The sequence below is a fragment of the Macrosteles quadrilineatus genome, unplaced genomic scaffold (genome assembly GCF_028750875.1).
Source record: "Macrosteles quadrilineatus isolate MER2022 unplaced genomic scaffold, UCM_ALF_1.0 Scaffold_1__1_contigs__length_201487025, whole genome shotgun sequence".
Classification (NCBI taxonomy): Eukaryota; Metazoa; Arthropoda; class Insecta; order Hemiptera; family Cicadellidae; genus Macrosteles; species Macrosteles quadrilineatus.
The window spans coordinates 54,796,005-54,810,125 of record NW_026542594.1 but is presented as its reverse complement, the minus strand read 5'-3'; the positions used below and the strand labels follow the sequence as shown (position 1 = coordinate 54,810,125).

General features: G+C 36.7%; 1 protein-coding gene across 2 annotated transcripts in view; it reads right to left on the bottom strand.

Moving 5' to 3' along the window:
* Positions 1-57: 57 nt before the first annotated feature.
* Positions 58-14,121, bottom strand: part of LOC128983109 (mitochondrial enolase superfamily member 1-like) — a 148,463-nt gene continuing 134,399 nt past the window's right edge. For both annotated transcript variants that reach the window (XM_054402271.1, XM_054402272.1), the window contains exons 9-10: positions 845-1,016; positions 58-458 (exon numbers count right to left, since the gene is read on the bottom strand). In XM_054402271.1, the coding sequence (XP_054258246.1) occupies positions 73-458; positions 845-1,016 (558 nt within the window). In that variant the 3' untranslated portion in view covers positions 58-72. The remainder of the gene's footprint in view (positions 459-844; positions 1,017-14,121) is intronic.

Genomic DNA, 14,121 nt, shown 5'->3' with positions numbered 1-14,121 from the left:
ATATAAAATATACCATAATCTCCGCAATTTTATGCAGATTACAACTGTGTAAATAAATTGATAATCGAGCCACTATGAACAGAGATATAGCGTATTTTCCGAGCGCAAACACGGAAACGCCATAAGACGTAATGAGTAAGAGGGAGACAGCTCAGACGTTAGGTGATGGGAGGAGCGAAAACCCAGCACACAGCGTGCAACCCAGTTGTAGTAATAGAGATCGATGGTGACCACATTATACTCCAGAACTACTGCCCTGCCATGAGTGTAACTCACTTTGGGAACTTGATACTTGGCTTGCTTGATGACAACAGGTTCTTCAAATTGTTCGTGTAGTTTGTCTACGTATTCTATCATTCTGTGTTCCATTGTGCCTGATAGTGCAATGTAGTCGAATATCTGCAAATGTTGAACCATCTCACAGAGACCGACACCCCCGGCGTGCGGGCATACTGGTACTGCAACAGATCAAACCAGCAAACAATGATGCAAAAATAACTATAGACTTTCACTTATCAGTTGCAACACTTATGATATGGGAGACAGTAGTAGTAATATACCAGCTGTAGGATTAGTAAAGAACTATGTAATTGATGGTCATAAGTCATTGCAGAGTTGCCATTTTTTAGAGCACTTAAAAAATCTAAATAGTTTGTTTTGATTTTTTAAATAACAATATAATCACAACCATAAAAAACACTACATGTGAATTATCAAAAGTTGTCTTAATGAAATTTTACACTCGTAATGCAACTAGAGGAAAATTTGGAAACAACGTTTTTCACCGTTTAATTTTCCTACACGCCTTTTTAACACATTTATGTTTAAAAAAGAAATGAGTTACCTTTGAACTTGTGAGCCATCAGATAAATGGCCAACAACTCATTTACACCTCCCACTCTGCAGGCGTCTATCTGACAGTACTGCATCGCTCCCAACTGGAGGAATTGTTTGAACATCACTCTGTTACAAATCATCTCCCCAGTAGCCACACCCACACCTAGTGGTGACAGAGCCTGAAAAAGTATACAGTAAAGTCCAGTTCATCCGTATCCAAATCATCTGGACTCGCATACGAACCAGGTTTTCCAAAAAAATAAACTTAAATAACAGTTGATACAGGTTTATTTCTAGTCCCTTCAATGTTTCAGACATAACTATGAATCCTTACTGCCTCCGGCAGCCTCCGGCAGAAATGATTATTAAGGCTGCGGCTCCACCTGCCGTAAATTGTTGTGCTGCAAATTGTAGCACGCTACACGTGACAGTTGGTGGCTCCACTGACCACAAGTAGTTTAGTGTGTTCAACTTGGCCCTGGATCATGCCGCAAATTAACATTCACAGTGTCATCAGTGTACTTTTATCAAGAAGACGCTGTTCACAGCAGCGAAAATGGTGGATCCATCCAATATTAAGCAACAGAAAGTCCGAAGGGATGTTCCACACATTGCATATTAAACTACAAAAGTATTCAGACAAGTTTTTTTGAACATTATCGAATGTCCCAAAACGCTTTTGATTACTTAATAGAAGCAGTATCAACACGTTTGAAGAGGAAGGATACCAAACTAAGAGAAGCAATTTGAGTAGAGGAAAGGCTTTCTAGTGCAGTAAAAATAAGAGAAAAATTCCATAAACCTAAAAAAAATTAGCTCAACCGGGGAATTTGGTACAGATGTTGGGTGTACCTTCCTTTTGAACATACTAAAAGTCCCCTAAAATTGAAGCTGTGCTACGGCCGCCATATTGGAAAATGGCGGCATATTTCTGTATTTTTCGCTATAGTGACTTTATTATTAGAGATACAGGAAAAAGCTAAATATACAAAATGTAGTCCATCTAAAAATACACATTTTTTGTATTTATCATCTTTCTCTAAACCCAACGGCTTTTGAGTTATTTGTGATTAAGTATATTTAGTTTTTTCTATTTATCAAAAATAGGTGAAACACATGGAAATTGACCGTTACTTTCAAGGATTATGATAATTTATCCCATTTAGTTAAATAGTGTGATACTATAAAATCTTAAAATTTAAGCTTTAAGTAATTTAAGTACTTTACAAAATATGGTAGATTACCTCACTGCATACAATATTTTCGGTGTTTGGTACGAATTAATATTATCCATCTCTCCATCTTCTTTTGAAAACCCCTTTGGTTAGTATTCGAATTGTGACGAATAATCGCCATATTTTTAGTAAACACAACCAAAATTTTAATATTCAAATTTGTAAATTGTAAATTTAAAACTCCCATGCTATTCTTATGAATTAGTTAACTGTTGTAGTTTGCTTGTTTATAGATATATTATGAACTTGGAAAATTAGTTATTTTACACTAAGTTATTAATATTTTATTAAAAAAAAACACACTATAATAACCTACCTGTAGCAGCAAACCTAGGTACCTGTTGAACCTAATTTTATTTATATACATTTAAAATCGACCAAGAAGTAGGCCTATCCAAAGAAATAGCGCCTGAGTATTTATTAGTTGATTTGAACTCTTTGAAATCTATGGTAGAAAAATTTGCTTGTCCTGACTGCCTAGAACCTGAACTTATTTTAGTTTCAAAGAATAAAGTAGGATTTAACTCTTATTTAGCGGTTGAGTGCGGAATTTGTCAAAAAGAAATTGTATGTGTATCAAGTTCAAAAAAAATTTCTGGCGATTCAGAATTTGATGTAAATAGAAGAGTAACTAAAGCCTTCCTAAACATAAGTAAAGGTCACTCTGCTGTTGAGCAGTTTTCACTAATAATGAATATGACTCCTATGAGCAAAGGGCTTTTTCACAAAAGCTGTACTACACTTCACAAGTTATCTAAAGTGACCAGCGGTGAGTACTTGGCCAAAGCCAGAAAACAGGTTCGGGATTTTTGTAAGGAGCAAGATGATTCTCTTACAGAAACTAGTGTTATAGATTTGGCAGTTAGTTATGATGGAAGCTGGCATAAGCGTGGATTTACATCAAACTATGGAGTAGGGAGTGTAATTCATATTGACACCGGATTGGTAATAGATTTTTGTGTATTATCAAAATTTTGTCGCAACTGCGCACTTACCAAGGAACAATTGGGTGAAGACAGCCCTGAATTCAATATACGGTTTCAAGGACATGCTCCAGTGTGTGAAAAAACTATAGCGGATCCTCTCCAGCCATGGAAGTCACCGCTGCAGAAATATTGTGGACACGCTCGACTGAATACAATTTCCGGTACACGACTGTAGTCAGTGATGGGGACTCTAAAGTTTTTAGTCACCTGAAAGAAATGAATGTGTATGGTGATGTATCAATCACAAAAGAAGAATGCATCAACCATGTTTCCAAAAGACTTGGAACTGCACTGAGAAACCTTGTGAAAGACACAAGAAAAGCCGAAAAAGTTACACTCGGGGGAAAGACCTTTGGCAGTCTGACTGACAAAACAATTACAAAACTAACAAGGTATTATCATAATGCAATAGCTGAAAATATAAACAAGGATGTTACATCAATGAAAAACTCTATTTTAGGCACTCTATATCACTGCATTTCTACGGACAAATATCCAAAACATTTCAAATGTCCACGGGGAGAACATAGTTGGTGTTTTTATAATAGAGCTCTGGCCAACAATGAAACACCAGGTAACCACAGTGATAACATAAAGACTCCCATCAATGATACTGTTTTGAAGTATTTGATACCAGTTTATAAGAGGCTGACTGATGCAGAGCTTTTGAGAAAATGTCTGAAGGGGCAAACGCAAAACAGCAATGAAAGCTTACATAGCAATATATGGCGTAAGTGCGAAAAGTCCAGGAGTGTGTCAAAAAGACTAGTAGAGATTGCAGCAGCTGATGCAATCAGTGAATATAACTTTGGAAATGTAGCAACCATTACAAGTATGATAAATGCATCACTCTCACCTGGCAGTAAAGCGTCGTCCCTGGCAAAAATATGTGACCGTCGTCGTCAGATTAGAATAGAAAAAGCCAAGTGTGCGAGGTTGAAGAGAAGGAGGCATTATTTAAAGATAAAGAACATGCAAGAGGAAGAGAAGAGGAAGGAAAATGAAGGTGTAACATATGGGCCCGGTCAGTTCTAAAGGTAAATTGTTAGTTAAACTGTACTGAAAAGCGCGCTGTTTTAGTTATTTGGTGATTTCCGAAAGTTGTATTTTTACACCTTAGAAATTACATAGCTCAGCTCCTATGACAGATAGAATGATAATTTTTTTTTTTTGTTGCGTTTATTCCCTTCTATGATCTGTAGGATGGATTTAAAAAAAAAATAAACAGAACATATTTTTAAAAAACATTTTTTATATTTTTTTTGTAAAATTCAGCTTTTATTTTTAACTTTTTGTTTTTACTATTACTTATTATGATAAAGTCAAACCCATCCTACAGATCATAGAGCACACCCTTAGGAACACTTGGAAAGAAAAAAAATTCAAATTGCATATATGGTTTATAATCCGTACAGGATCTAGCGAACCCTTGTAAATGGTAAAACCGACCCCCCCCCCTTCCTTCGGGGGGTGGAAATTTTTTTTCCACAATTGTTTTATGTTTCCATGGTTATGTGTAACAATCATACATAGTATAAATACTTAAAGCTTAAATTTAAAGATTTTTACTTTTTTCATGAACTCCCCCCTTAATTACTTCTAATGCGTTGTTTTTGGTTCGGTAACTTACATTTAATGTAGAATTTTTGAATGTTTTCCTGATTGCTCTATTGAATTTACTATTATATAGAACACAAATAAAATCATTCTTTTGTTTTTCTGTTACAATTTTGTTTTTCTTTTTCATTTGTTTTTTCTTAATCATGTTTTCTATCATTCTAGGGTTGTATCCATTTTTAAATGCCAAGTATTTAATTAGATTCTTTTCTTTTATGTAATTAAAAAGACTTTTAAACTATATCAACTCCTTATCAAACACGATACAATTCTCTCAAGAGATACAAGAGAACAAAATAAATTTCCTAGACGTGACGATTCCAAAGGAAAATAGATCTCATAACTTTGAAATTTATAGAAAACCAACTACAAGTGACTGTATAATACCAGCAGACTCAAACCACCCGTGGGAACAAAACATGTCTACATGCCACGCATTAACAAATAGGTTGATCAATATCCCGATGAACAAATCTAATTTCATTAGTTGTTGATTGAAATAGGTCGAAGAAGGAAACCCAATTTTCATATTTATCTATCAAAAGGTTGTAGATTGAATTTTGAAGCTTTAAAAGATTTGATTCTTGAACATTGTCTATTGAACTACCAGAACTTGAATGATTTAAACCAGGCCTCGAAATGTACTTTAAATATTATAATTCAAAGATAAATTTTTGTTTGAAAATTCCTTGAAAGCTACTTTTGCAATATAGTAATGTTCTTCGAATTCATCAAAACGCTAAAAAATATTGTCAGTTTCATCTAATGTAAGCTAGTTTTTTTTTTATGAATGTCAGTAAATTCACTGTACAATGTTCTAATTTGTTATTTCTGATTTTATTTTTTTATTTACCTGTGTTATGTCAAAATTATTTACAAAGGGCTTAATTTTTTATAGAGAGCGTTTTATTAACACGTTTGCTACCGCAACAGTACTAAATTTTTCATTCATATGGACCAGCGACACACATATGTGACAGCTGGTCCCATTAAAATAGACTGACGTCGCATATTTGCGTTGGTGTCTCTCTGTTATTAGAAAGCTTATATCTTCGTAATGGTCTATTTGAAGGCCCTGAATTCTATGCAGTGGTCTACAGAGATTTCTGTCGCATATGTGCGTCATGGATATGATGATTAGTGACGTCATATGTTCGTAGGTAAACCTGTTTTTTACTTTGCTGCATCACTGGCCCATATGGTCTGCGTGTACTGTTTACCAAGTAACATCTGGTCTATGTGTAATATTAAAATGTATACCTCGGGCCATGGCAATGACCGCAGCGTCTCATATATGTGGCGATCGGTAGCGAACATGTTAAAGCTGTCTTGTTTTTAACCCTTCCCAGACGGGTGACGGATATATCCGCCTAAGTCTTTGGCGATAAAGGACGAGTGGCGGATATACCCGCTTATGGTTTTTCATTTTCCGGATTGGAAGCGGATATAAACACCTTCTCTTCAGACAGACAGACTGGCAGGTGTTTGAGCAGTAACCAGATGTTTCGCGGTACCAAGGTTTCCTGCTCTCTCCATGGCTGCACTCTCTCCCGCACTCCCCTCTCTAACCCGCGCCTGCCCCTCTCCCATGTATACCCCTCTCCCGCGCACCACCTACCTCTCCTACGCTCACCCTTTGACGTTTCGCGCTCAACATTAATTGTCTTTATTGATTGTTTACATAATGTTATTTATTGCCTAACGTTGTCATGGTCATATCTTCAAAGACGGGTGGCGGATATACCGCTGCCTTTCTACTCATCCGCAAACGGCTAGCAGATATATCCGCATAAATTAATCTAGAGGTTAAAATACCTTTAATCCGTCAAAGTGATCAGACATCACCGATGAGCGGCGACCGGTTTCAGCCCAGCTGTGGGGCCATCTTCAGGCGATGAAGGAACATAAATATCACTCCGAAGAGGTCGTCTTACAGTCCATAAATACGTCACGAGAAACAACACATAGATACATTATTTACAAACACACGTGTGGCCACAAATTAACTGCGCGGCGGACGGTACGCGTACATTAAGTTGCTAGTCCAGACTGGATAGTTAATATCCGCATAGTTAAATACCCCCGCCGCAGCAAACCTGCAGACTAAGTGAATTTCCATTTAACTGATTGTATTTACACTGAAATGTCTACTTAAAAATATAACATTTATTCTTGATTTAAATAGAATTAGTTTAACAAGTACTTAGGTTTGCTGCATCAGGGAGGGTAAAACTGTTTTTTTTTTTGTAAAATGTGAATAGTTAGTAACAAATAAAAACATTTTCCAAATTTGATCAAAATATGTTCACAAACAAGCAAACTACAACAGTTTACTTATTCTCCATAAGAATAACATGGGAATTTTAAATTTACAATTTTTTGGAATTTTCTCCGTAACCATTAGGCGCATAATAACGCTTCAATATACTAAATTATTTGTTTTTTTAAGCTCTACAAAATGGTTTGGAAAGAAATTGCTAAATTTTATGTTTTTTAGGTCAAAAATGGGAAAAACCTATTTTTACCCCATAAAACCCCCCGTAAACCCCCGTTCCCATGGTCCGATCATGTGCTGGATCGCGTACTCGTTAGAATAAACATACGTTCACACGTTTGTACCAAATTTCATCAAAATCGGATCATTTTTGCTCGAGTTATCGTGCTGACGGACACATATATATATATACTTTTGTACCCACCCGGAGAGGCAGTCACTGCGCTGGTAATTTACTCGGTGTGGCAGTCACCCGCCCGAAAGCCAGTCAGCTCTCCCAAAAGCCAGTCAGGTATGGCTTCCCGTGCACTTTATACGTTTGAAAACAGCTTAACCGGTGCTGCTGCCTGTGTCGATAAGCGTAACTGCAATACCAATACGGAGACTGTCTCATCGTGTGTTCTATTGTGGAGTAGTGTAGCCAGTACGGCACCCTCCTCGCCTACTTTGTAGCGGTAACACCCAGCGGTCGGTAACCTTCGTTTACTCCTTGTTACTATTGATGTTGGGATAGTGATTAACTACGTGTTAATGTTTAAACATGTTCATATTCCAAATAAAGATGATGCACCTCTAATAAGGAACTACGAATATTAATTACTTATAAATGGTTGAATCTTAAAAACCTAGCCGGTCATCATCCCAAATTTTAAGTTTTCTTTTTTTTCACCTTCAGTAGAAATTTTAGTCAATATCTCCTTTATTGACGTACAATATTTACAGTGTGTCCACGGACCGGGAAGATCGGGAATTATACGGATTTTCTTTAATTATAAATGGTTGAATCTTAAAAACCTACCCGGTCATCATCCCATATTTTAAGTTTTTTTTTCACCTTCAGTAGAAATTTTAATCAATATCTCCTTTATTGACGTACAATCAGTGTGTCCACGGACCGGGAAGATCGGGAATTATACGGATTTTCTTTATCTCGGGAAATATACGTGAATCATCTCCGAGATACGGAAACTGTTTTTTTACGCTATCGCGTAACGCGAAGGAGGAACTATTACATGTGGCAACGATATTATTCTATCTGATAAGAATAACCACGAAACTACACTCGATATAGATAAAAGATGTTTATAATAATTTTATAAACAAACCATTACAGGAACTCTATTTTGGGACGGATGAAAGATAAGGAAGCAACAAAAAGTGGTCACGAGTGCAAATACGGGGGGGGGGGGGACACCATGACAAACGCCAGAAACGATTATTTGTTTACTTTTCAGATTCCTTATCAAATCTCTCTCTCTCTCTCTTTCTCTCCCTCCCTCTCTCTCACTCCCCCCCCCCTCTCTCTCTCTCTCTAACGATGTACAGTTTGTGGACTTACTATTTAAGTTTCCCTGCAATTATTTCAGTTCAATCCTATACCTATCCTTATGGTTTCCTTTCTATTGTTTTTTTATAATAAATAGTAAAGCTGGCTAAACTATTTTTTTATTTTGTTTTCTTGAAACCAAACACTCTTTACCATCCGGTATTCTGCAGAGTAAAATGTTTAACACTGTGTTTGTAAAAATTGAACGGCCTCACAATTTCGTGTTTTATTTTTTTAAGTAATAGTAACTTGGATTTTATTTATATATACCAATAAGTGCTGCAAGCTGTAATGAATGCTTCTGTTTAATATCAAAATAAGTTATGAATTAATTTTTGATAATACATCGGTCATTGAATACCAACTATAATGTGATGTTGTTTTCTAATTGTAGCTTAAACTTGCAAATACATTAGAACCTCGCTCAACTGGGATCGGATCAACATGATGCCTATATATTATATAACCTCAGAAATCCCAAGAAAATGTTTTATGAATTGTGTTTTTCAGTCTAATATTTCGATATAAACTATATATTTATTTACGGCAATTTTTATCTGCAGTAGATTACCCATTATTGAAACATTACAGTTTATTTGACAAAAATAAGATGGGAGCAAAACGGAGAAATATCGATCAGTAGCTTCAAGGTCAAGCTATACGCTCGCACCTACAGACTGACAATCTTGCACTGACACTGACATACTGACAATCGTCTGATCCTGTCTGCTGTCACAACACTACACCATTTTGTCGTTGGGTCATTGGGTGATTAGTAACCATGACAACTTGTGGATGGAGAGAAACCAAAGAAAGAATAGAACAAAGAGAAATAATAAGAGGGGTTTTACATAATTGTTATCTTTATCTTATTTATATCACTGTTGTTATTATCAGAAAGACTTAAGTACAGTACTATGATTTTATAGTGTTTTATGAGTTATTTAATATTTTTATCACCATACTTCTGTTCTGAAACATCATGTAGTAGTAGCCTATGATGACTACGGTATCAGTAGTCTACTAGTCTAGATTTCCTTTTTTTTTGTTATTTACGTGTTTTATTGCTGTACAGTAAGCAAGTTTATGTTTGTTTGAGTAAGCACACGGTGTAGTTTTTATTATTGAACCAAAGTTAATGACATTACATATCATGGTTGCGCAATACCTATTGTATTTTGACTATGTAAAATGCAAATTTAGGCTGTGGTTTCCTAGACGCGTAATAGATGCGCTGCGTGTGCGCATCTAAGACGCAGCAAACTTGTCTTATGGAGTTTCGTGTAAGCGGTTTCCAAGGCTGCGTATCTAATGCGCGCGCATCTAATACGCGCGCACCAATAGCTGCGTTTTTGACCGACTGCTTTCAGAGCAGTCGAATCTGAGTTACGCTGCGTTTTAGACGTATCTTGTGCAATGGATTTGGAAGTAAATATTGTCCCGAAGGCAAAATTCTCCAACAACAACGACAAATTGATTGAATTAGTATTACATTTCATATAATTCGTTATGTAGTATTAATTTCCCCATAATGTGTAATTTTAATATTTAATTCCCTTATTAAATGTTCCCGACAACTAATTATAATATATAAAATATAATAAAATTAAAAGCAAAGTTGGAGAGGGTAAATTAAGATTTATTGTTTAAATTTTAAATTTACATATTTGCTTTAATACTACGGTTAAAACATCCGTGAGTGCCACATACAGTTCCTAATCATGTACTTTTCACTGCTTACGCTTCTTCGAAGCTTTTAATGCTAAAGTATCCATTTCGTCAACTAAATCATCGTATAACATCATAGTAGCCACTAGTAATCTCTCCCGTGAACTTATGTTACGCACCAACCATGTGTATTGTACGCAGTCTAGGAAACCACTCACGACGTCTGCGATTTTGGACCTAGATAAAAGCCGCAGCGCATCTAAACCGCTGCGCATCTATTACGCGTCTAGGAAACCACAGCCTTATAATCACGTTAACGTCCATTTTTACAGAGTGTCCCGGAACGGCATTGTTCCTGAGTAAGCACATATCTTAATATCATATTTAAATTTTCCAGAAGTCCGTAGTTACTCACACAGCTAAAGATTTTTGGGCCTAAATAATTTTAAACCTGTACATAAAATATTTTTGGTCGAGTTTTCGACCACTGGACGACCACTAGTTAAATATAATTGTATTACAACAATCTTTATAGTAAGCAATATAAGCTTGAATCGGACTTATCTGCCTTCAGCTAATCCATCATATGATAGTACGTTAGAGAGTATGCCCATGCTGAAGTTTTACTTATACTTGAAGAATGACTTAATTTAGTACCAAGAAATAAATCACACCTCTTTAATACACTGTACTATGCTGTTTTAATGCTTTGTAGCGGACATATTTTGATCCAGTGGCGGGTGTTTGGTGTTTTGAATACGAATACTGAATGGCTCGTTTTAAGATCGTATCATTACGAATCGTATCATTTTAAGATTTTGTTACACGAGAAATGCATTTTCCATTTTTAAATTCCTCAGGTACAAATTGTATGAAATAACATTATTGCATTGTTTGACAATAATAGTGTACTTAGGAACTTAATTCAGGAGGTCAGTTATCAAACATACAATAGCCTTAAATAACATTAAGTATTACTAATTGACGTTAATCAAAACCAGTAGTCAATATTTAGGTTTGTTGCACTAGATTTAGACACTTTACTTTATTTTGGTAAATTTTAATTACGTTACTGATCAAAAACGCAAACTGCGGACTTGCATTTGCTATTTTATATTCAGGTCGGATTTAATTAATTGTGAAATTTGAATGAAAATTGAAACTTACTGTGATAATTAAATTAACTGTAGACAAATAAATCCATTGACTCAAAGAACCATGTATGATATGCGGTGAAATGATTTTCTTGAAATATTTGGAAGATAATGAAAAATAACATGAGGTTAATAACATTTATGGTAAATAAAGTACGGGAGGAAAATTTATTTTAAATGCTTTTAACAACATGTTTAAGGCCTGCGATATTCTTGTACGGTAGCTACACACCCAGTCATGACTGTCGTCTATGTAATGTGGATATTTATTTTGTTATATCTTTACATTACAATATTTGGAAATTCGGCATTTAGATCCACGTTCTGCCACATAATTTGGATGGACTGAACTGCACTTATTAAAAATACCCCCGCCGCAGCAAACCTGCAGACTAAGCGAATTTCCATTTGACTGATTGTATTTACACTGAAATGTCTACTTAAAAATATAACATTTATTCTTGATTTAAATAGAATTAGTTTAACAAGTACTTAAGTTTGCTGCATCAGGGAGGGTAAAACTGTTTTTTTTTTGTAAAATGTGAATAGTTAGTAAGAAATACTAGGTGGCGTTCGCAGAGGCATCCACAAAATTGAGCGGAGTCATCAAGGGTTCATATTATATTGTTTTTGTCTTACTGCAGTAAAAACAGTATTTTTTCATGCATGCGCTGCGGGTCTAAAGTAGCATTTTTAATATTTAGGGAGTAAAAATCGTTTTTAGCCTCTATGGAGTAAAAATCAGCTGTTGTCAACTCAGTTGTAAATTTCAATTGTAAACGATTGCATGTATCGAAAATATGTATCGATTTGTGCTTCGTAATCATTCTAACATATTACAGTCTACAGTCTCTTCCCGTAGCATTTTAGCATTGCAGATACATTAATCCATTCCCAAACTCAACACTGCTCACCTTTACTACTTCCTTCACCACACCCTACGTCGTGGACCTGTTTCCCTCTCTTCCCATAGCATTTTAGGATTGCAGATACATTAATTTAATTGCCAAAGACAGTTCCCACACTCTGCGCTGTTAGCCTTACTACTTCCGTCACCATTTACTACGTCATTGGCCTGTTTCCTTCCTTTCTCATAGCATTTAAGTATTACAAATTCATTTATCCATCTGCTCAAACGGTTCCCCCACTCTGCACTGCCAGCCTTTACTACTTCCTTCACCACTTACGTCGTGGACCTGTATTCATCGCTTTCCATAGCATTTTAGTATTTTAGATACGTTAATATAATTGCAACAAACATCCCCACTGTCCGTACTGCTAGACTTTACTACTTCTTTCACAATTTCCTATGTCTTGGGCATGCTTCCATCCCTTCTCATAGCATTTCAGCATTGCAGATACATTAAAACTGCTACAAACGGTTTCCAGTTCCCACACTCCACACTGCTCACCTTACTACTTCTTTCACCTGTTCCTACGTCGCGGATCTGTTTCCCTCTCTTCCCATAGCATTTTAAGATTGCAGATACCTGAATCTAATCGTCATAAACAGATCCCACACTCCGAACAGCTCGCCTTTACTACTTCCTTCGCCACTTCCCACATCGCGGACCTGTTTCCCTCCCTTTCCGTAGCATTTTAGGAACGTTGTGACCTTAATCTAATCGTCATAAACAGTTTCCATACTCCAGACTGTTCACCTTTACTACTTCCTTAACCTCTTCATACGTCACGAACCTCAAGCTAGTGTCGTCATTTGATTATAGTACCTGGGGACCGAGCTTTTCTCGGGGAAAATCATTAGTTCACTCTGAAAGCACCGTAGTATTGGAGATGCATAAATCCACACATCTACATCCTACACAATTTCCTACGTCATGGATCTGTTTCCCTCCATTCCATTGCATTTAAAGATTGCAGATACCTTAATCTAATCGTCATAAACAGTTCCCACACTCCGGACTACTCGCCTTGACTACTTCCTTCACCACTTCCTACGTCGCGGACCTGTTTTCCTCCCTTCCCATAGCATTTTAGGATTGCAAATACCTTAATCTAATCGTCATAAACAGTTCCCACACTCCGGACAGCTCACCTTGACTACTTCCTTCATCACTTCCTACGTTGCGGACCTGTTTTCCTCCCTTCCCGTAGCATTTTAGGTTTGCTGATACCATAATCTAATTGTCATAAACATTTCAAACACTCCGGACAACTCGCCTAGACTACTTCCTTCACCACTTCCTACGTCGCGGACCTATTTTCCTCCCTTTCCATAGCATTTTAGAATTGCAAATACCTTAATCTAACCGTCATAAACAGTCCCCACACTCCGGACAGCTCACCTTGACTACTTCCTTCATCACTTCCTACGTCGCGGACCTGTTTTCCTCCCTTCCCGTAGCATTTTAGGTTTGCTGATACCTTAATCTAATTGTCATAAACATTTCCAACACTCCGGACAACTCGCCTAGACTACTTCCTTCACCACTTCCTACGTCGCGGACCTATTTTCCTCCCTTTCCATAGCATTTTAGGATTGCAAATACCTTAATCTAATCATCATAAACAGTTCCCACGCTCCAGACAGCTCGCCTTGACTACTTCCTTCACCACTTCTTACGTCACGGACCTGTTTCCCTCCCTTCCCATAGCATTTTAGGATTGCCCATACCCTTATCTAATCGCCATAAACAGTTCCCTCACTCCTGACAGCTCGCCTTGACTACTTCCTTCACCACTTCCTACGTCGCGGACCTGTTTCCCTCCCTTCCTATTGCACTTAAAGATTGCAGATACCTTATTCTAATCGTCATAAACAGTTCCCGCACTCCGGACTACT